The 23,678-nt window shown below is 44.6% G+C and overlaps 1 protein-coding gene across 1 annotated transcript in view; it reads left to right on the plus strand.

Annotated features, from left to right (window-relative positions):
- DLGAP4 (DLG associated protein 4) overlaps positions 1 to 23,678 on the plus strand; it is a 1,552,488-nt gene that overhangs the window by 1,210,393 nt on the left and 318,417 nt on the right. Inside the window, exon 6 of the mRNA XM_069243703.1 lies at positions 8,185 to 9,208. Within this exon, the coding sequence (XP_069099804.1) occupies positions 8,252 to 9,208 (957 nt within the window). The 5' untranslated portion in view covers positions 8,185 to 8,251. The remainder of the gene's footprint in view (positions 1 to 8,184; positions 9,209 to 23,678) is intronic.

Here is a 23,678-nt window from a genome sequence, read left to right on the forward strand (position 1 = left end):
GAGTCTCAATGAATGGTTCTTCCATCCTTTCCTACTACCTTTGTTTATGATCACTGAGCTTGTAATTAATGGGTGATATATAGGTCTGCTGGTTTTTGAGAAGTCTCACCTGAGGGTTCTCTCTACCGCTTTGAGTGTGCTAATACATGTTTTGAAGGTAAGCAGGCCATACAACCTTCTTTTTGTGTGTGCAACTTCATGGGTGTGTGCTTGTGCGTGCATACAATTATGGAATAGGTATGGGTGATCAGTCGGTCTGTTGGTGGCCCCTGTCATGGGTGCTCTGAGAAGAGGACAGCATATATGATCCATCAGCTTTGTTCCATTTTAAAAGCAATCATGCAGTACAGGTGTTTAATTTGCAAAATGTGTCCCACCAGCAATTGGTGCATATCCTTGTATGTAGATTTCCATGAGCTGCCTCAGTACAGGAGCCTATTATAAACTAGAGAAACCAAGAAGAAAGACTATCCTTGAGCACAAAGCTTCACCATGAAAATTCCTTGTTCCCTAGCCAACCAGTCTAAATATGGGGCCGGCTCTAGATACTACAAAACAGAGCTGCAAGACGCATTGGTGGCCAAATTTTAGAGACTCAGTAGCCATGAAAATGAATGAACCATATCATGTTCTAAACTCTGTGTGTCACCCAGCGGCCGCCACCACAAATCTAAAGGGAAGGGGCGGGCCAGGGGCGGTACAAAGGAGGGGATAAAAAAAGTAATAAGATTTAAAAAATGTACCTCTTCCCATCCCCGCCATCTCCTGCCACCTTTTCCCCTTCTTCTGGTATCCCAGCATTCACTGGGACACCAGCACAGCCTCCCCAGCAATTCTGGTGCCACTTTCATGCTAAAATTAGCATGAAAGCAGCATCAGGATTGGTCTGAGCGTTTTGGATTGCAACTTAGACACAACCCTGAGTCTGTGCACTTTCTCCAGTCTGGCTGTTCAACAAAGCCAGGCTGGAGAAACCTAAGTGCACATGTGTGTTTGGCTGGCCTGAGATCGCCAGCCAAACACACATGTGCACTTAGTTGCACCCTCTCCTCATCCCTCCTCCCACCTCCCATGGCCCAGCCCGCCCCTCCCTAAACATGCTGCTGGCTGTGCCAGCAGCTGAAAGATAAAAGGTAATTAAATATTGTTTTATCTTTCAGATCCTGGCTTAGCCAGGGGAGCAAAGCTCTTTTGACATTGCAAAGGAGCAACCCCTGGTGTCACCTACAAAATGAGTGATCATTAGGGTAGGCCTTGTTTCACAACAAAACCATCACTGGTTGAAATATAGCCTGAATGAAAATCCTGCTCTCCTCTCATTGTTAGGGACCCAAGCAATCCACTAGTTCTCAGCAAGCTGGACTACTATACACCTACAACTAGGCTACACAACCACTCCTTCCAACACCTTGAAATAGTCATAAACCTCACAGAGACACCCTCTTTAAACACCAAAGATAAGCCAACCATTCTTCTAAAGACACGAAGCAGATAGGATTTCTGGGTAGACAGGCCCAGCATATTCAGATTAATCTACTGCCTCACCCCTTTGCCTTTCATAGGATAGCTCACTCTATGCCGCTCAACCATTTTTCCCATCTCCTCAACCCCAAGATTGATGTCCCTCACACAGAGTATAGAAGGACCACTCTGGATTCAAACATTTATTATTTGATTGCGTTGCAGAATCACTTGTAATTTCTCAGTCACCACACCTTTGATTCCATACGCTGGTTTAATTTAAACCTCCCTGCTTATCTACTATATGCTTTTTGAGTTAATCCATGGCCATTTGATGTGATCTGCAAAAAAATGCAATAAATACAAATACATTTGTACAAATACAAACTTGAACTTCATCTCCTACCAGAAAGCCCTGAATGACTTCCTACCCTCCATGAACGACTTTCTTTTTTCCAATTACAATGGTGAATAGCTCACTAGGCCAAGGTCAAAACACCAGAAGAAAGATTAGCTTTAAACTTCATGCATACAGAGGACCAGCTTTTTAGCATGTGGGACATATGTTGCAAAAATACCTACATAAAGTCAACAAGAACGGAGGTCATTCTGTCTGCACATTTAAAGCAATAGAGAACCACACAAGAAGAGCTATGGATGTCTGTTTTTTTAGGAATTGTAGAGTGGGAACATGGCAACAGAGCAATAAAGCACAAGATAGTGGCCTTAACAAGAGGCATGTACCCAATGGAAAGGTGTTCTATCAGATTTAGAATTTGTAAGAAAGTGAGTTACTTGTTGAGGTGGGTGAAACTCTTTTCAAGCAGCAACCGCAATTCTTCTCAGGATGAAGTCACAAGCAAACCCTAGCTCAACCTATGCTCAGCTCTCAGGTAGTTTGGCACAGAGAAGCCAGGCTCATCTAAGAGGCAGTATGCAAAGTATTTGTGCAACACTTCAAACAGAAACACAGTGAAAATACACCACGAAAGAACCCCACACCAGTTTAGAAAAATAGAGTCGTTTTTAATAAAGAATACAAGAGCAAAATGACAGAAATCCAATCAGTAGAATGAGGATATTCAATTATAAAAAATTTAGTAAAAAATAGCGCCAATGGCATGAAGAGCCAACTGTGGATATCTGGTTGCAATGGACCAGGACAAAATCACAAGCTTAGGTCGACCACAATGGAGTGAGGCTAGCTACAAGGACCCAGTGAGGCCCACTGAAAAATGTACATTAAACCCCACGAGGATCAGCATAAAAAATCCGTTGTGCAGCCAAAATGATGGGTTAATTCCAAGATGCGGCATGGCTGTAATGGCAGCACACGTGCTGTCATTGAGAATGACATCGACAAGAGCTTGTGATACAATTCCCACATCAAGGATGCATTGCACAATCAGTGCAATGTTCTGGTTCCAAGGAGCTGCAAGGCTGCGATGCGGAGTCCGGCATCTTCGCCAAGGCTGCGATCGAAGTGGGATGCGAGGTCCTGCAATGAAATGCAGGGCTATGTGGTGGTTCTGATCCATGCAGTAGCTGAGATGCTTTGGTATTGCTTGGCATTCAGCTGCACAGCAGAGGAGATGCATCAGTTCTGTTGGATCCACAAAGGCTGGCAGAGCACCTTAGGACCACTTCCAAGGGTCCAGGACTGGACTGGCACCACTTGGTGGGGTAGACTCACAGAGTCAGAGTCCAGGTGCAGGTGCAAGGTTGTTGAAAACCTGTTGGGTCCCTGAGGTTTCAGATTAGAAGGCCAGCCAACTAGCCCTCTGGGATCCTGGGATCAAGAGATGCAGGTCCATTTCTTCTCACCCAGCCAAGAGGGCCACAGGGAGTAGGTCAGCACAGAAAGGCAGCAGTCCAGCAAGGCAGTAGTACATCAGGACACCAGTCCATGAGATTAGCAGTCCTTCAGCAGCACAGCAGTCATTCTTCCTGGCAGTGTATTTACAGCCCTTTGTGTTGAGGCAGGACACAGCCTATTCAATTGTAAGTGGGGCTGTGCCTAGCCAGTGGTGGCCCATCTAGGCACACCTAATCTCCCTATTGTGTGTGGTTGTTTAGGACGAATACAGAGCGCACAACTGTGAGCTGTACTTAGTCATGTGACCAAGAGACACGCTGCAGGCCCCAAAATGCTAAGGCAAAAACATGCCAACTTTCTGAAAGTTTATCAAATAATGGGGGTTGGGCCAATATAAATCAGTTAGGCTACTATATAAATTGTACAAAGAAGAGAGATACCCACACTGATTTAATTTTACACTGTTTAGTGATTGGCGCAACACCATATATTAGTGTGACTACAACTTTCCAAAAGTGTCATTTTCAAAAGTTTAACTTAAAATTCGACTTCACCATAAGTTAGTTCTTTTTATTACAAATCCAAAGACACCAAACATGAACTGTTTTCCTCATCTCATTTGGAAAATATAGATTATTAAATGTAATAAGGCAACAGCAATGTTATCCTATGGGGAGATAGGTCTTGCAGTAGATAGGACACATAAAACGTAAAACAATATGTCCTACTTTTTAAATTCACTGCACTTTACCCCATGGGTCGGTTAGGGCCTACCCCAGGGGTGACTTATATGTGTTCAAAAGGAAGGTTTGGGCCTGGCAAAAAATATTCTCTTTGAAAGTCGAAATGGCAGTTTAATACTGCACACACAGGCTGCAATGGCAGGCCTGAGACATGTTTAAAGAGGCTACGTAAGTGGATGGTTCAACCAGTGCTGCAGGCCCACCAGTAGCATTTAATTGCCAGACCTTGGGTATATGTAGTGACATTTTACTAGGGAATTATAAGTAAATTAAATATATGAATTAGGGAGAAGACAATGTTACCATGTTTTTGTGGACTGAGCACATGCACTTGTTAACAGTCGTTAAGTGTGCAGAGTCCTTATACCAGCAAAAACAAGATCAGCAAAAATGGAGGAGGGAGGCAAAAGCTGACAGGTTTAACATAAGTGGAGATCAGTAGTCAGTGGGGAGGTCTTATGATATGTTTAAATGGGGAACAAAGAGAGGGACAATTGACATGCAAGTGCCTTAGCTGTTGAACACTTAAGGGGAATCATGATCGTTTATTGCCACGGAAGGACTGGAATTGGGATGAAAACATTGGTTGAAAGGCTGAAATCATTTTTTGGGGGGGTTGAGGAGCTGATGTAGTACTACACCAATACACCTTTCAATACTTCTAAAAACAAAACAGAGTTCAAAAACTGTGTCCGGATCATCATCAAGTGAGGATATAGGTTGAACTGTGGGAGGCAGACATCTTCCAGGCAAAACTGAGGAAACAGTGTATTGTCTTTATTTAAGTTGTAAAATAAGCTAAAGAGGATAATCAGGTAAGACCACCAAAATTACAGAAGCCTTGCTGCACATAAAGGGTGTAGGTGTACGTAGTGCTTCATTTTTAAAAGAACAAGTGCTGGTCTCCTCATTTTGTATCAAAAGCCACAGTCCACGCCTTTCAATGTCAGACGGGCCATATACCATAGCTGCGTAGTCTGGATTCTACCTCATCTCTCTATCTCTCATCCTCATTGTTTTACATTCCTGCTTGCTTTTTTTCTCTCTGTTCTTCTATCTTTCCTTCTTTCTCGATTTCGTGTTTTCCTTTCTTTTGCTGTGGCTCAAGGTCTGCAGAGGAACAATAAGTGACAGCCTCCACAAGTGAGTGTGGGTGGGACCCATCTGCACCACCAACTCAGATTGAGCACTGGGTTTTACTCAGCACTCAGGAGCAAACTACTGAAGAAACAGATCGAAAGGGAAGCACTGACAGCTCCACCCTAAGGAGCTAGCTTGTTTTTGTGTACAGATGTTTACTATGACTCTTTTAGTTACAATTACAATTCCAATTAAAATGAAGAAGGATGTGTCATTTGTTGTGCTCAAAAACTGGGATGCAACCCAATAGCCCCGCCCTGCTATTAACCCAGGCGCTTTGTAGCAGTACAACAATTCCAGTTATCAGCAGCACCTGCTGGTCTTGGTTGCTAACAAAAACACGAGGAAGCAGCAATATATACATCGCATCCTTTGGGTCAGCATTCATTAAAGTAATGTAACTTCTGGAAAGCTAAAATGAATATACTATGGTATTCATGTTTTCTGTATTACAAGAAAGTTTCTTACGAGCATACAGAAAACAAGTTAACATATGTTTCTGCTATTTATTGCCTTATTCAAATGTATTGGTCTGGCTATGTAGTGCCTCTTAAACTCGCCAATAAAGGGTCGTAACCGGAAGAAAAATTAAGAAAAGCGTTAAGATGCACTTTTTCATAAATTTCACCTAAACACCCCTCTGCTGTAAAATCATACAAAGTTATTTTTCGAAAAAGTGGTTCGAATGGAAAACCCCTTGAATTCATATCATACATCTATAATACTTGATGCAAAGACGTAGTCAAAAAATATCATAATGTTTTATTTTAAGATTTTGACCTCAGTTGTAGCAGTGAGCTTCAACAATAGTTGCATCATTCAAAATATGTTGCCATATTTCACCTAACCTTTTAGTATTTATGCTTTCTTCTGCACAGTTTTCATCCTATTATTGTTGCAGAAAATAGTTTTACATCGAGTAGGCATCATACATCCAAAATTAAACATGTATCCACATCATTCATCTCTATCCTCACTCATGGTAGCTCAGTTCCAGTCATTTCCTTGTTAGATGTATCTATAACACACCATCTACCAGTGAATCAGCTTACAAGAACGTCAACCATTTCATACGATAAAATATGTTTACTCCTAATTTTGACAATTTCTACCGAACATTAAGTACTGACTCATTGAAACACTGAGAAAAGGACAGGTTTGTTATTCAGATAAAGCATCTTATTGATGTGACTCAAAGCACGTACTTGCAACCAAACACATGTTAATTCACAAACAAGCAAAATAATTTAAGTTGCGCATTAACTCATTGCTGGGTGGAGGTGCAATACCTCTCCAAAAAGTTGGTTTAACTATCAAGCTGATCTCTTCTATTTAGTGGCTTTGTGGTTTCTGTCAGCATGTCTACATGTAATTCACAAGCCAGTTAATTCAACTCTGTCAACATGAAAAACTCAATCCAGCCATCTACATAATATGATCGTGTCTCATGATGGACTTGTCTTGAAGGGTGTTTGTACTTGGAGAAAAGCAGGGCAAAACATATTCTATTCTGTTTTGTGGTTAACTGACATTCTTAGTTGTTGTACCTGTACCCGGAGTGTGGGCTTCATAAAGTCCCCGAGAGCTTTGAGCTCCATCACAAATCCCCTATTCGTTGTTGCCAAGCGGGTTTGTAGATCATTACTAGTTGGTTTATTTCTAGAGTTGAAAACCACAGAAATGTCGGCGCCATTTTAACATATGTAATGTTTGCTGAACATCAAACCACGAGTTATTTTCTTTTAAGGACACAGAAATGTAATATCACCCGTAGTAATAACATGTACCAGAAAAATAAATGAAGTAAACCAGATTTAAAAATATATACTACTCACACAGGAAAATAATAGACTATACATATGTTTGAAATGCAGCATATATTAATATATTAACAGGTTTCTAAATGTACAGAAACTTACATTTAATCATCAATTTTCTTTCACCTCCACACTCTTTAATACTCGTCAGTATAACGTCTCATTTTTCGATTGTTACCAATGTGATACTCTGGAAAGTGATGTAGGACTTTTATTTGTAGTTCAAAACACTTCAACAAAAGCCCACTGAACTTGGCTCTTATTCTTCGATTCAGTTTTGAAATCAATACTATCAAAACTTATTAATACAATTTTCTCCAAATCCAGAGGCTAAAATAAAACAACATCAAATGGACACTCAACATTTTAATATTTTGCAATTGTGTGTGTCGGAGGGAACATGTGACTACCACATATTTCTGAATTTCGGGACTCTTTGGAATTTCTAAAAATTTAAAAAAAATGCATAGAACACCGAATTAGGATAATTGATACTGAAAATGAGAAATTCACAAGGCCAAAAGGGACTCTAGAAGTCTATTAGACGTCTGAGCCCCTAATGATCTAAATCAACAAGAGCAGGGCTAGTCAGATGACAATATTGTAAACTAATTTGCAAGTATCCTTTGGTTAAGGAAATGTAGAATTAAAGTTGGCTACTGAGAATTCCAGTTGAATGATGTTGACAGATTCTCTAGGACACTTGTGAGGCAATTCAACGGGTATTTAACTTATTTTAGGCGAGGAAGTAAGGGTTTGGAATGCTGAATGTGATTCTCTGTAAACACGTGCCTGTGGATTGATGCAACATTCGGGACATTTAACTTGTCACTTTGAGAATTTGCCCTCCCAACTTGTTATGGTGAAACACATCCTCAGTTCCTGCATACCATCTTTGTAACTGTGTGTAATTGTGGTACCAAGTGACTATGTCGGATGCCAGATATTACAAGTTATTTTTATTTCATTCGCCACATCAAACTAACTACTTAGTCTATAAAAATGAATGTGCAATATGAACATCAAATATATATGTACCCAGTGGTTAGTTCGAAGTAGCGGAGGAGTCATTACTAAGGTCGAAATCATCGACCTCGACACAGTAACATACAACCACATTTGTCTAAAGTTGCCTAATGTGCTTGTTGTCGCAGAATATTCCTTCTACATGTCTTGACAATAATCTGGTTTCTCTCTTTTGTTACAGCCCATCTTATGAAAACAGACCCCTCCACACCACACACTGAAGCAATGCTCTAGGGAATTCCAGCACAATGAAAGGCCTCGGAGACAACCGGGCCCGCCACCTCTCCGAGAACCTGGACTCAGCACAGGACTCCTTGTATGCACCACAGGACAGAAGCCCCTTCCTCCTGAACCCCAGCGACTCCTACACAATGGACTCCCGTTTCCCCAGTGCCAACTCCATGCTTGGTGATTGTATCCTCCCTCTTAACAACCAGATCTCCACCAGCAGTACCTTTCCGCGCATCCATTACAACTCCCACTTCGAGGTGCCTCCTGAAAACCCCTTCCCGACATTAACACCAGCTGCTAAAATCAACCGCCTTCCGCCTAATCTGTTGGATCAGTTTGAGAAGCAGCTACCTATCCACCGGGACGGTTTCAGCACCCTTCAGTTTCAGCGAGGAGAGGCCAAGCACCGGAGTGAGAGCCCTGGCCGCATAAAGCACCTGGTCACCTCTGTACAGAAACTCTTTGCAAAGTCACAATCACTAGAGGGCAGTGCAAAAGCTTCCATCAATGGAAAGAAGGGCGTCGACGACCCAAAGGGCACCACCAGGAGGAGTAAGAGCAAAGACAGGGCCAAAACAGAGACAAAACGTAGGGCCAGGACAAACATTTCAGGCTGGTGGAGTTCTGATGACAATCTGGACAGTGATACGTGTAATTACCGCAACCCTATGGGTCTTATGACACTTGGGAGACAGCCAGACCACAGCCAGCCCAGGTATTACATGCACAACTATAACACTATCAGCGAAAGTATGCTTAAGTCCTCCAAGAGCAATAATGACCTCAAAGTAGCCCCGGTCACCAACATACCTATTAACTCCACAGACTCATCATCCTACATCAAGAGAGGCTCGTGGTCAACGCTAACCCTCAGCCATGCACGGGAAGTGTGTCAGAAGGCCTCTGCCACCATTGACAAGGCTTTACTCAAGTCCAAGTCTTGTCACCAGGATCTGGCTTATCAGTATTTACAGGTGAGTGAGGCATGCTGAGGGGAAAGTGTAATATTCTCATTGCATAGGGTTTCTCTTTTCAGTGAAATAAATCGCGTGTCCATTTGTTGAGTGTTTTTTAATAAATGTTTTGGTATGACCTGATTCAAGTCTGCTGGAATAGTTTCTCCCATACCTATCTGTCTCATTGTACCACCTTGGCATTTCAGAAAGCTGGATAATTTTACATTGGAAGCTTATAATGTGAAAGACAGGGCTAATCAGTACTGTAACAACCATCCTCTAATAACATGGAACATCATAAAGGTTTGTGTCGATTTATGTTGATTCCTTTAGAGCCCGCCTAGTTACAAAGCAACAGTCTGCTATACATTAAAGAGGGTTATATTGCAAAGGAGATCTGGCAGGAGAAATTAATGTTGGAAAATGCCATTACAATTTGAAAAGGGGGTGATAGTGGGAATAGATAACATGGGCAGCAGCCGAGATGCTATTTTTGGTTTTGGGAGATACAATATACTAATGTTTCAGGGTACACCGGAGCATTTTCCATCCAATAGCGAGGTAATGCAGAAAGTTATTTACATCTCCATGAATAACACAGGTTTACTATAGAAAATATTAAGCATAATTTTCTCATATTTAGAATATCATGTAGAAGGCATTCTCCAATAGGGGGCTTCAATAGACCTTGGTAACCACACCATGCAGTGCCAGCATTTCCAGTGTAGCTATGTGTCACACACTCCTCCTTATGTACTGATGGGAAACACCTGGAAGAACGAGTCTGGAATCACGAGGTTGTGAAAAACGAAAGCGAAACAACGCTTTCGTTTTCCACGACTCCCTGGTTTTGGTACCTTAACCACGCATGCCTGAACAACGTACATGCGTGGTTAAGGTACAGAAGGGAGTCGGAGTGGATGCGGTAAAGGAGGAGGTAAGTTGGGCTGGGACTGGGGCTGTTTTGGGGGGGCTGGTGGTGATTAGGGCTTGGGGGCAGGCTTTAGGTTTTAGGGGCGGGTGGGGACTCGGTTTATTTTTAGTTTTTGGGGTGGGGACTGGGGGTGATTAGGGTTTTGGGGGGGTGAGAGGGGATCAGAGTTTAGGGGGGAGAGGAGGGGTCAGAGTTTAGGTTTAAGGGATGGGGTGGGGGCTGGGGTGGAAGCATGCTGGGTTGTGCATGGTGATTGGTAATTCCTTTACCAGGAATGCGTTTACAACGGTAAAATAGTTGTGAACGCATTCGTGGTAAAGGCATTAGTGTTTAGAACAAGGTCGTTGTTCCGACCTCGTTGTTGAGCCACGGGTGGTTTAGGCACCCGTGGTTCCAACATATAACCGTACTGATACCTATTATTGCTGAACCACTCTATACAGTCCCAAAATTAGGTAATTAAATTTATCATTACACACCTTAACTGAAACTATCCTGTTCCTCCTTAGATGAACCTTGTTGGGACTGGGGTACATTCTCTTTTGGGAGATACGCAGTCAGAAAGCAACCCAAGCTGGCAGCCACGGTAGCTACTAAAACAGAATAAAAGTGCTATCCAGTTGGAGTCAAAGCTGTCCAAGACTTTACACCTCACAGCTCCATTCCAAGATCACTCCATGGAACTTCACTTTCACTTACAATTTACCTGCGTTTACACTGTGTGCATACATGTGAGAGCAGCCAAATCATTGTCTCATCTTCTTTACAGACACGAAGGTCCTTTGAAATAATATTGGGAGATTATGGCACAGGCTTAACTGCAGTGATTGTTGGGGCTACTCTACATTTCCTAGTCTCCTTATGACCAGAGGAAGAAACTCAGGGGAGAGTCGGCCACTGGGTCGGCCACCTTTCTTCTTCCAGGTCTCTTTTGGACAATTTAATGGGACCAGAAGTACAGAAAATTGAGTCTCTCAGCATGACCTTATTTCCTTTTCAGATTTAGCTTCCACAATACCACCGTGATCCTTTCTTTCCAAAACAACTGACTTTCAGCAATTCATCTCCCTCAGCATACACCACTCACTCTTGTTGTGTTAGTGTTATATCTTCCCACCTCCCCGCAGATTGTAGAAGCAAAGGTGCACTCAGCTTTCACTCTGTTATACATTTTTAACTGAAATCAAATGTTGTTTTAAAATTAACTTTAATGCATCCATTCCACTCACCAGTAGTGGTACAATTTTAAAACCTATTGGGTTGCCCAAATAATGATAAAGGGAGTTTACAATGAAAGTGGTGAACCTATCTCTGGGGATGTCAGTGTGAGCCCTCCTGTATCTGTACTAACTTCTCACTCTAAGTCAAACCTGTCTGGGGTACCTATAAGTCTTCTTGTAGTTATCCTGTCAGACACTAAATGTTCATGACAGATTTACCACACGCCTTTTCAAACCACCAAGTACTGCATCAGAGGATGAGGGATCCACTCCGGACTGTAGACAGTAATACATTTATTAAAATGATTTGTAAAGTTCAGTATGAGGTGGAAGAGCTTTTGCAGGTTGGGATGTATATTTCTGTGGAAACCTTACCATCCACGTAGGTGGCTGGTAGCATTCACTTGAAGATCACTTTGTTTCACACATGGTTGAAAGGACCTCTGTTTTCATCTGGGCCCTGTCACTCATGAATGATAAGATGGGGCAGACATTGGAGCTACTGTGGTTGATGGGAATGCCTCTTTGAAAAGATTTGTTTTCAAATGTTTTAACAGTCATTTAGAACAGTTCTTGAAGTCTGATGGTAAAGAGTTCCTTAATTCAGTGCGCAGCAAATTTTTGACTGATTGCATGAGCTGAGCATTCATGTTTTTAATCATTCTGTTGACTTGGTGGTTAATAGAAAGGCTGTACCACACTCCTAAGTTCTTCATGTTATGGGGTGTTAGTGGGATGCTTGTCCATGTGGCGCAGTGAACAGTGGGCAGTTGTCAGAAGGGCCTCCCAACATGGCAATTTCAGTATTAGCGCCATTTAGTCAGAGAAATGTTCACTTCATCCAGCAGTAGAAAGAGTAATTTTCCCTGTCTGCATACAGAGTATTTTGAATAAGCCCCTTTCAGTGGCCAACAATTTTGAGTATTGAAACATTTATTTTCTTCTCTGACAACGTGCAGACTGAAGAAGTCAATCTAGTGACAGTGGGCAAAGTGTGCACCATGCAGGGCACAACACAAAGGCAGAGAACACATATCTGGCTGGTTGTTGCATGGTCTTTCTTTCTATATTGACGGCCCACTTCCTTTGACTTGAAAATATGGCAGCACTACAATCTAGTGAACAATGCTAGAACCTACAACAAAGCTTAAGTAATATTGAGGTCAAAGATGCATTTGGTCCTGTCTTGCTTCTCCTATCCCTATGGTTACCCTGCAAGGCTTGCTTCTCATTCTCCAGTCCTTCCCCAACTAGATCCAGCTTGTCACACATATTCCTATACATTCTCTCTCTGAGCTGTGGGCAGCCTGGAATCAAACATTTCATAACTAAATCAGAGACATGGTTTTTAACATATGCAGGCCTAACTCCAACAAAGTGTTCAACAGTGACCTTCACGGAGAAACTCCTATCTTGGAGAGATTTAAGATTCTCAAGGGCTCCCAAATTTGTAACGTAGGACCATCCAGTCCTACCTGACCCTCAGTTCATTAGAAATAGCAATGGTCTATTGATAAGGTTTTTCCAAGCGAGAGAGAAACATGACCTCTCCTCATATTCCAGCATGAGTTAATATACAAACCGTTTGTGGGGCTTGATAGAAGAACCTTGAAAAGGCCACTCAGAAGTAAGGAATCCATGCCAATAGTGCACAACATGAGATTTGACGGGACATCCTCAACTTAAATGATGTCTTTTGGAAGAACAATAACTGGTTTCCAGTGGTGGCTATGCATATCAATAAATAATTTAGGTCAGTGCTTTGCATCATTTTGTACCAAGCAAGCACAAGTGTATAACCTTAGTAAAAAAACTTCTTAAAATGCCAGTAAATAAAGTGGTTTAATTGATAGTCCATTTTCGGGCTAGGTTTTTAAGATGTGTAGGAAGGGGGTAAGCTGCAACTAAATCTTCCAATCCCCACCAGACAAAGAAAGTAAATACTGCAATAAGCTAGAGAAAGAAGGTCTACCAAAACTGACAAAACCACATCACGTGGGTCAGTGAATTTGCCTTATTTGATAGAATTCCACATAATAATTTGTGAAACACAAAATAATTTCATAGACCTTTTAGCCTGTGGCACAAGAAAATCACTTTGCTTCTGGGTCGTGAAAGCAAGAACATGGCACAAGGACAATGAGTTTTGCTGACTGATCTTTCAGGGGGAGGACAGTAGAAAATCCTAAAATGTACTAGGCAAGCCCCAAAAACCTTTGCTTCTACAGCACTGCCAGGAGTGGGAGACTGGCTTCTTGTTCAGTGAAAAAGTGTTCTTCCATTCATAAGCAGACAGCAAATCCTGGGCGATATGTGGATAGTCCTTTTCAAAATCCTGTATCCATGTCCTCTCCCAGAATAAAATGACAAATTCTGCAGTATACCCCTTAGTTTTTTCACAAGGAAAAATGTAGTGTTAAGAACCTATCCTCTATTCTCACACAATAATGTCAAAATTCATGCTTCACTCTCGTGTTTTTTAGTCCCTGCATTACTTGCATGGACATGTACTCCCACCATGTGGTTTTATTTCTTTTTGAAAATGTTTTATTTAAGTAGGTACAAGTAAAAACATATTATATCTACAAAATAAAAACCAGTATAATTGTCCAAGAAAGCATAAACAATCCGTAATGTACTAAAGATAGAAGACACAATATTGCATAAACACATTGTAACAAAAGCGAAATTAGTTGGTGAGAAAAGTAGCATTTTGTATTTTTTTTTCTATAGGATAAATATAGAGTAAGAAAAGGAGGAGAAGAGAAGAAAGAAAGAAAATCCTTGAAATACAGAAAGTAGACCTTATAAGTGACTAATTTTATCATATAAAGAACAGTCTGCTAAAGTATAAATACCTCATGGTCCTTTGAATATGGTATGTGGATTAGGGAAAGTACCAAATTGTCTAGATAGAAAAGATTGTAAATGGCAACCTAAGCAAATCACTCTAAATAAGGAGCTGTTTGGAAGTTGCATTTACTCTATATAGTCTATGAATATGATATAACATATTCCACCATCTGATGAAGGTTATATTTGTGGTATTCTTCCAATGGAGGTAATAATTTGTAAATCAGCAAGCTTACGTATCATATGATTATTATGCCAAACACGAGAACAGCCATCTAAGAAGATAGAGGTTTTGTCAAAAATTACAGTTGTGGGACACATATAATTAACCTTGTCCCAAACTGTCATCCAAAATAAATTTACTTTTGATCATTCAAAAAACAAATGCATAACATTAATATTTTCATAATTACAAGACCAATATTTATTATCTAGTGATAATTTTAATTTAAGCAGCAAATGTGGAGTTAAGAACAGTTTGTTATAAAAAAGACCAATGTGTGCATAGTGCTATCTGAGCGAGAACTAGAATGTAATTTTAACCAAATCCTGGTCCACGCATGAATTGAAAACATCTGTTGGATGTCATTTTCACATTGTACTTCGACTCTGTTTTTTTGTCTGCCATTAGGCACTATATACATTTCCTTATGTATGCATAAAGCACTCACTTCAGAACTAAAATCAAAGACAGGAAATGTGTCTTGATGATTATAGTGCAGAGATACTAGGGAAGAGGATAGGCGAACAATTAAAAGTTGTAACTACTAATATTTTGATGCTTAAGAGGAGAGGATGTTAAATTTGTTTTGTAGTTCGCAAAATGCGAGAAGATGGTCTGAAAGATGTTGTTCTATGGTTATAACCCATTGTGGAAGTTCTAGGTGCTTCGTGCTCCCACTTGGTATTTGGTGTGACACTGCCTCCTCTCTCCTCCCATGTCCCTCTAAATCCCTCAGTACTTGTCTCTAGGTCAGCCAAGAAGTAAAAACAATGTAGCAAGCATGAAAGCAAAAGCTTAGCCCCTACAACTCCTGATTTTATCTCAAGCTTTGTGACGTCATGACACAAACTGAGATTGAGGTAACAAAAAAATGAGTCTCTTTATGTAAGAGCCCAGCTGGTCACCTCATTTCTTCCTCGCTTTGCTTTGGTGTCCCTCCACACTCCAGTAACACAGATAGTAAAAAGAGAGGAATGCACCAGTGGAATCTGCGTGTCGTATGCCATCTTTTGAACAGGAGTGACATCATTAGGCCTGAAATATTTTGATTGTTTCAGCAATTGTTATGTTGAAAATAGAGACTGCTGAGAATAGACACAAAATAACTTCATCACAACAAAGTGAAACCTCCGAGCATACAATTAAAAAACTAGCAAACACACAAAGAGAAAAGTGATAATGGCAATATTTTTGTTATTTGAAAGGATTGTAGGCAAAGTAAATGTCAGACTATATTATCTGTCACAGTGTTGGCCACACTTCGCGCAAGTTTTTTGCACAAGACTATCCATGTACAGCATTTAAAGTGCCTTTGGCCGGAGGGCTGGGGACACATTCACTGTTAGGTCATTGTTCCAGGGAATTAAGTTTAATTTATGTTCACTTCTAAGGCTGTCAGGAGGCCTGAGCCAATCGGATGAGTGTGAGAAATGTCAAACAGCAGGTAGGGAGGCTGGTCCCTATACAGGGTTAGTTACAGCAGTGAACTTCAAAAAAACTTTAAAATACAAGATTTGAGGAATTGAGAGGATGTGACCATCAGGAGATGGCAGTGCAGTCACAAGCACCCCACTGAGGTCACTGAGAGAATGCCTTGATATCGTAAAAGATGATCTAAATATAATACAGTGATATAATTGGTGCCCACCTGTTGACACCCGGTTGTTGTAGCACACAGACTGAGAATTACTAGTGTAGAGAATAAACAGCACACCATATAGTCAGCAAGGGAGGAATATATTGTAAAAGGAGATAAACACTTACTAACACTAGGTGAGACAGAAGACACTTATTGAAATCAGGGAAAGGCACACAAGGATATGGGAGCATAGAACACATTCCAAAATCCGGGGTTAAAAAAGGAACATGTAGAGGAAAAGTAGTTAAAACAGTAATTAACTAAAGAGCAGATTTATTCAGCAGAAAACATAATACCTGAAAATATGATTGTGTATAAGTTGTAATTGTGCCCCCCTGATTGCTGTCTCCCCGATCGTATATTGTGCCATTTTGTTTTTTCTGATTGTGTGCTTTTCTTATTGTAACTGCTGTTTTTTGCTCGTTTTCAGTGTTTTTGCCCCTTGTGCGCTCCCCGTTCCCTGCCGCTGCCTCCCTGCGGCCCGCCCCCCTCGCGCCCCCATTTGCCGCTCCCTCCCGCCTCCCAGCTGCGCCTCCCTCCCCCCTCCCTTCTTAATGGCTGGCGCTGCGCGTCGCGAGTGAGCGACCTCTGACCTGTTTCAGGTCCTGAGCTCGCCCCCCACGACCGCAGCACCAACCTGCTGCCTCCTGCCTCTGTCCCCTGACCACGCTGCTGTTTGCGTGTTCGAGGCCCTCCTCCACCCGCAGGCATCCTCCTGCGCCTCATCCCTGGGGTCTAGTGGGCTCTGACTAGCTTCACTTGACCCGTGTGCCGCTTTCCGCCGTCCCGTAAGTGTTTTTTGTTTTTTTTCGCTTTTTTCAGCGCCTCGCCGCCGGCGCTTCTGCCCCCTTTGTGCCCCCCTGATTGCTGTCTCCCCGATCGTATATTGTGCCATTTTGTTTTTTCTGATTGTGTGCTTTTCTTATTGTAACTGCTGTTTTTTGCTCGTTTTCAGTGTTTTTGCCCCTTGTGCGCTCCCCGTTCCCTGCCGCTGCCTCCCTGCGGCCCCGCCCCCCTCGCGCCCCCATTTGCCGCTCCCTCCCGCCTCCCAGCTGCTCCTCCCTCCCCCCTCCCTTCTTAATGGCTGGCGCTGCGCGTCGCGAGTGAGCGACCTCTGACCTGTTTCAGGTCCTGAGCTCGCCCCACACGACCGCAGCACCAATCTGCTGCCTCCTGCCTCTGTCCCCTGACCACGCTGCTGTTTGCGTGTTCGAGGCCCTCCTCCACCCGCAGGCATCCTCCTGCGCCTCATCCCTGGGGTCTAGTGGGCTCTGACTAGCTTCACTTGACCCGTGTGCCGCTTTCCGCCGTCCCGTAAGTGTTTTTCGTTTTTTTCGCTTTTTTCAGCGCCTCGCCGCCGGCGCTTCTGCCCCCTTTGTGCCCCCCTGATTGCTGTCTCCCCGATCGTATATTGTGCCATTTTGTTTTTTCTGATTGTGTGCTTTTCTTATTGTAACTGCTGTTTTTTGCTCGTTTTCAGTGTTTTTGCCCCTTGTGCGCTCCCCGTTCCCTGCCGCTGCCTCCCTGCGGCCCCGCCCCCCTCGCGCCCCCATTTGCCGCTCCCTCCCGCCTCCCAGCTGCTCCTCCCTCCCCCCTCCCTTCTTAATGGCTGGCGCTGCGCGTCGCGAGTGAGCGACCTCTGACCTGTTTCAGGTCCTGAGCTCGCCCCCCACGATCGCAGCACCAACCTGCTGCCTCCTGCCTCTGTCCCCTGACCACGCTGCTGTTTGCGTGTTCGAGGCCCTCCTCCACCCGCAGGCATCCTCCTGCGCCTCATCCCTGGGGTCTAGTGGGCTCTGACTAGCTTCACTTGACCCGTGTGCCGCTTTCCGCCGTCCCGTAAGTGTTTTTCGTTTTTTTCGCTTTTTTCAGCACCTCGCCGCCGGCGCTTCTGCCCCCTTTGTGCCCCCCTGATTGCTGTCTCCCCGATCGTATATTGTGCCATTTTGTTTTTTCTGATTGTGTGCTTTTCTTATTGTAACTGCTGTTTTTTGCTTGTTTTCAGTGTTTTTGCCCCTTGTGCGCTCCCCGTTCCCTGCCGCTGCCTCCCTGCGGCCCCGCCCCCCTCGCGCCCCCATTTGCCGCTCCCTCCCGCCTCCCAGCTGCTCCTCCCTCCCCCCTCCCTTCTTAATGGCTGGCGCTGCACGTCCGCGCAGCGGGCGCGCCGCTGGCGCGCCAGAGGCGCGCCAGAGGCAAGCCCGTCCGCGCCTGGACCGCGCCCAGCGCCACACCCCCTGGCCCTTGCGCCCCCCGCATCCGCTACTCGATCAACGAACTCCGCGCCTTCAACCCCGGCCCCTCCACTGAATGCTACCGGGCATCCCCGAAGCACACTAAAGGACCTTTTTCCTGCCGTACCTGCAACTTCTCCTGCATCAGAACGACCAATCCAACTACGAAAACATCCAACCCCAACCACCTGAACTGCATCCTCATCAACACCCGCTCCGCACGGAAACACGCCATCGAGCTCTGGGATTTGCTCGACACCACTGCTCCTGACGTGGCTTTCCTGACCGAAACCTGGTGGAACGACTCCTCGTCTCCGGACATCGCCATCGCCATACCGGACGGATACAAAATCACCAGACGAGATCGAACCAACGGAATCGGCGGCGGAATAGCCATCGCTCACAAAGCTACCCTCAAAATCCACACCCACTCGGACGACACCCTCAGGACAGCCGAACACCTCCACTTCCAGATCCACACGGACCCCAACACGACCCTCAGAGGAACCCTCATTTACCGCCCTCCAGGACCAAGACCCCCCTTCAACGACACCATCGCCGACCTTGCAAGCACCCACGCCCTCGCTTCCCCGGATTACATCCTCCTGGGAGATCTGAACTACCATCTGGAAAATGCCAACGACGTCAACACCGCGTCACTGACCTTCAACCTCCTCAACCTCGGTCTCCGCCAGCTAGTCAACACACCTACCCACATCGCCGGACACACCCTTGACCCCCTCTTCACCTCTAGCAACCACATTTCCTTCAGCCACACCTCCGAACTCCACTGGACTGACCATCACTGTGTCCATTTCACCTATAAGAAAACCACAGAGCAACACCGCATCCAGCTACCTCCCCACCGCCGCTGGGGCAAAATCACCCAAGAACAACTGACCAACACCCTCGTCAACAACCTTCCACCCGACGCAATCGACCCGAGCACAGCCGCCATCAACCTCCATCAATGGATCCTCGACTGCGCCAACACCCTTGCCCCTCTCAAGAAACCCACCACCACCCAAGGAAAGAGAAAACCAGCCTGGTTCACAGACGATCTCACCACCTCCAAAAGCAACTGCCAGAAACTCAAAAAGAAATGGATCCAAGAACGCACACCCGACAACCTCGCCGCCCTCAAAAACGCCAACCGCGAACACCACCAACGGATCCGCACCGCCAAGCGCGCCCACTTCACCGAACGCATCAACAACAACGCCCACGACTGCAAAGAACTATTCGGCATCGTGAAGGAACTCTCCAATCCGAAAGCCAACTCCAACGACATCCCGCCCTCCCAGAAACTCTGCGACGACCTCTCCACCTTCTTCCACCAGAAAATCACCACCATCCACGACAGCTTCATCACCGGTCCACCGCCAGACCCCACCCCCGACGTCTCCTCCCGCGACTGCCGCCTCACCGCCTGGACCCACGTGGACGAGGCAGTAACCATAGCAACCATGAACACCATCCACTCAGGCTCCCCCACGGACCCCTGCCCCCACCATGTTTTCAACTCAGCATACGCCACCATCGCCCCCGAACTCCGCAAGATCATCAACCTCTCCTTCACTTCTGCCACCTTCCCGGACAGCTGGAAACACGCAGAAATCCAACCCCTCCTCAAAAAACCCAAGGCTGACCCCAACGACCTCAAAAACTTCCGTCCGATCTCTCTCCTCCCTTTTCCAGCGAAAGTCATCGAGAAGATCGTCAACACTCAGCTCACCCACTTCCTCGAAGACAATTCCATCCTGGACCCCTCACAATCCGGATTCAGACGAAACCACAGCACTGAGACCGCCCTCCTCGCCGCCACAGATGGCATCAGACATCAAATGGACAACGGCGAAACCTCAGCCATCATCCTCCTCGACCTATCAGCCGCTTTTGACACCGTCTGCCACCGCACCCTACTGACCCGCCTCCAGGAAGCCGGCATCCAAGATAAAGCCCTCCACTGGATCTCATCCTTCCTCTCCGACAGAACGCAGAGAGTCCGTCTCTCCCCTTTCCGCTCCAAAGCCACCAACCTCATCTGCGGCGTCCCCCAAGGATCCTCCCTCAGCCCCACGTTGTTCAACGTCTACATGGCCCCCCTCGCTCAACTGGCCCGCCAACATCATCTCAGCATCATCTCCTACGCCGACGATACCCAGCTCGTCCTCTCCCTGACCAAAGACCCGCTCACCGCCAAAACAAACCTCCACGAGGGACTAAAATCTATCGCCGATTGGATGAACAACAGTCGCCTGAAACTCAACTCCGACAAGACGGAAGTCCTCATCCTCGGACGCACTCCCTCGGCCTGGAACGACTCATGGTGGCCCTCCGTCCTCGGACCCCCACCCACCCCTGCCAGCCACGCAAGAAACCTCGGCTTCATCCTGGACTCCGCCCTCACCATGTCCAAACAGGTCAGCGCCGTCTCCTCCTCCTGTTTCAACACCCTCCGAATGCTCCGCAGAATTTTCAAGTGGATTCCAACAGAAACCAGAAAGACGGTGACCCAGGCCCTCGTCAGCAGCAGACTTGACTACGGCAACGCACTCTACACAGGCATCCCAACCAAAGACATCAAACGCCTCCAACGTATCCAAAATGCCTCCGCCCGACTGATCCTCAACATACCCCGCCGAAGTCACATCTCCCCTCACCTAAAGGAACTCCACTGGCTCCCGGTAGACAAGAGGATCACCTTCAAACTCCTGACCCACGCTCACAAGGCACTTCACAACACCGGACCCTCCTACCTCAACACCAGACTTCACTTCTACACCCCAACACGTCAACTCCGATCCGCCAACCTCGCCCTCGCCATCGTACCCCGAATCCAGCGCAAGACATCTGGCGGCAGATCCTTCTCCTTCCTCGCCGCCAAGACCTGGAACTCTCTCCCCACATCCCTTCGCCAGACCCAGGACCTCCTCGCATTCAGAAGGCTCCTCAAGACCTGGCTCTTCGACCGATAAACCAGCAGCGCTCCCCTCCCCCCCACCCCCCTCAGCGCCTCGAAACCCTGACGGGTACATAGCGCGCTTTATAAATACCATGATTGATTGATTCATAAAAACAGTATTTAAGTCTTGCCAAGTTCCATCACCTCTCCCCCATGAGGATGAATTATTTTTTTCAGGTCTTCTGGGTTGTTGGAAGTGGAGGTTTTGTCCTTTGTAAGCAACCTTTAAAAAACTGGAGAAGATGAAGCCAAATCTTGCATTAATGGAGCATAAAGCTGGACGTAAATCCAAAAACTTCTTTTATCTATTAGCACTTTCAGCAATATCTTCTGTTTTAAAAAGAGGGTTGGTTTTCATTGCTTTGCAGTTGAGAGTACTGTAGATAAAAGGTAATGATACCCCTTGGGTGGGTGTGTTTAGATATGGAGCTGGACATAGAAGCAATGCGGTGAGCCTGCTGTATATTAAGGTCAGAGTCACCCCCTAATCCAACAACTTTGGAATGTTGAGCTTTAGAAATGCTATAATGTTGGAGTCTCCTGTGCCTTCAAGAATCCCAAACATTTGTTGATTGTTTCACCTGTTACAGTTTTCCAAATTTTCTGTTTGTTTTTTAATGTGAACAACTTCTTTAGACAATAGATCAACTTCAGCAACAATATCTTGAGTGTCGCCAATTCTTCGTTCTACCTCTGAATCTCTTGAGTCTAACTAAAACCATTTTCCTTTAATTCATTGAAGAGCAGCATTTGTTTCTACCACAAAAGGCTTTACGTTCTTTATTTCATCCATATTGTCCATAAGAGTGACATTGTTGAAGAAAATATCACTGCAGAGACCAGTGAGCCATCTAAAAACTCACCTAACTGCTTCTCCAGCCCCAACACCTTAACTGCCAGCAGGGCCTTTTCAAACATGAAGGGATCTGCAGAAATCCTCTTAAAGTTGTCCTGGCATGCTGGAATGCTGCAAACCAGCAGCCAACTTACAGGCGCTCTCACACGCCTCCATTGTTCTTCGTCAAGGATCTACTTCCACGCAGAATAGAACATCAGGAAATCATGCAGGGTCCTTATAGTTAATGAGTTGGACAGGTAATTCTCCATTAGGCATTCTCTGACACCACCTCCAAATGTCATTATAGGTTATTAAAGTTTCTCTTTAGAAACACCTTCAACGACACGAATCTGAGGTAGAGCAATGGTCAAGCACAATCTAATATTCAATAGTAAAACCGGTCACCGCACATCAGCAGGGATAAAATGACCGTTTTAAAATGTTGATGTACAAGTGACGTAGTTGTCTATAAAATGCAATAGGAAATGTAAAAACATAATATCATTCTACCAGATTAAATGTTCTACACATTATCCCTTATCTTACTGGCAAATGTGAAGCAACAGCTTCACCAGTCAAACCCCTGGGATGCCTCACAAAGATCCCAAACATTACACAGTGGACAATGCAAGAAATGCTTGAAAATATTGCATAACAGTCTTGCACACCATTAATCTTTGACATTCAAAACCATAGCCAATATCCATCCCACACCGAGGCTCCACTGATTGATTACCAATGTCTCTAAATTCGATCCACAACTCTTTCTCACTGAAATACAAACACAAAATACAAAAATGTCATGTCCTCTGCCTATGAAAAAAGGATAATAAATAACGATTTGAAAAAAGGAGTTACTATCCTTGGTGGATAATCAAGGTTGCAGAGTCAGCTGCTAGGACAAATCAATACCATGCTGAACTTGGGAAAGCACTCACCCTGTATGGTATTTCTTGTTACGTCTGGTGCCACTTCCAAACAAGGTTGCCTAAGCTGTCTCCATTCAGTGCCCATGTATTTTTGAGTGAGGCATACACTGCATCTGGTACAAGAGATAAGCACAGGCAAATGACATAACAGGGCTTTCTTTTAAAGTTCATCCTATAACTGAAACACCATTAGAAGCAGTTAATTTCAGAGAAATTTGCTGAAAGTCTTCCCCAGAGAGAGAGACTGTAAGAAACGTATTTTCGTGAGACATTTAGAATACGTTTGTTGGTCAATGTTAGTGGGATTTTAGTAAATATTACAGAATCCTAGTGAAGAATAATATTATGTAAAATGGAAGCCATCAAGAAGGATTCAAATAAATCTACTTTTTTCACAGTATGATTCTTTCATTAACAACTTGACTGCTAAGCCTCCCACCCACCACACCATTCTAAGCCTTTTTTCACTTAAGCGTTTAGTAAATTTTTAGCCCCAAAAGGTATCAGGGCCACATTTGTGTTCTATTTCACCCTACAAGGGGGGGATTCCAAAGGTATCCAGGGTTTGGGGATTTCCCTGGGGAACTGAGAAAATAGCGAAAAAATCTGTGTAAAAATTAGAATAAGGGCCAGATTTAGATATTGGCAGACAAGTT

This window comes from Pleurodeles waltl, chromosome 7, assembly GCF_031143425.1.
Source record: "Pleurodeles waltl isolate 20211129_DDA chromosome 7, aPleWal1.hap1.20221129, whole genome shotgun sequence".
In the NCBI taxonomy this organism is placed as follows: domain Eukaryota; kingdom Metazoa; phylum Chordata; class Amphibia; order Caudata; family Salamandridae; genus Pleurodeles; species Pleurodeles waltl.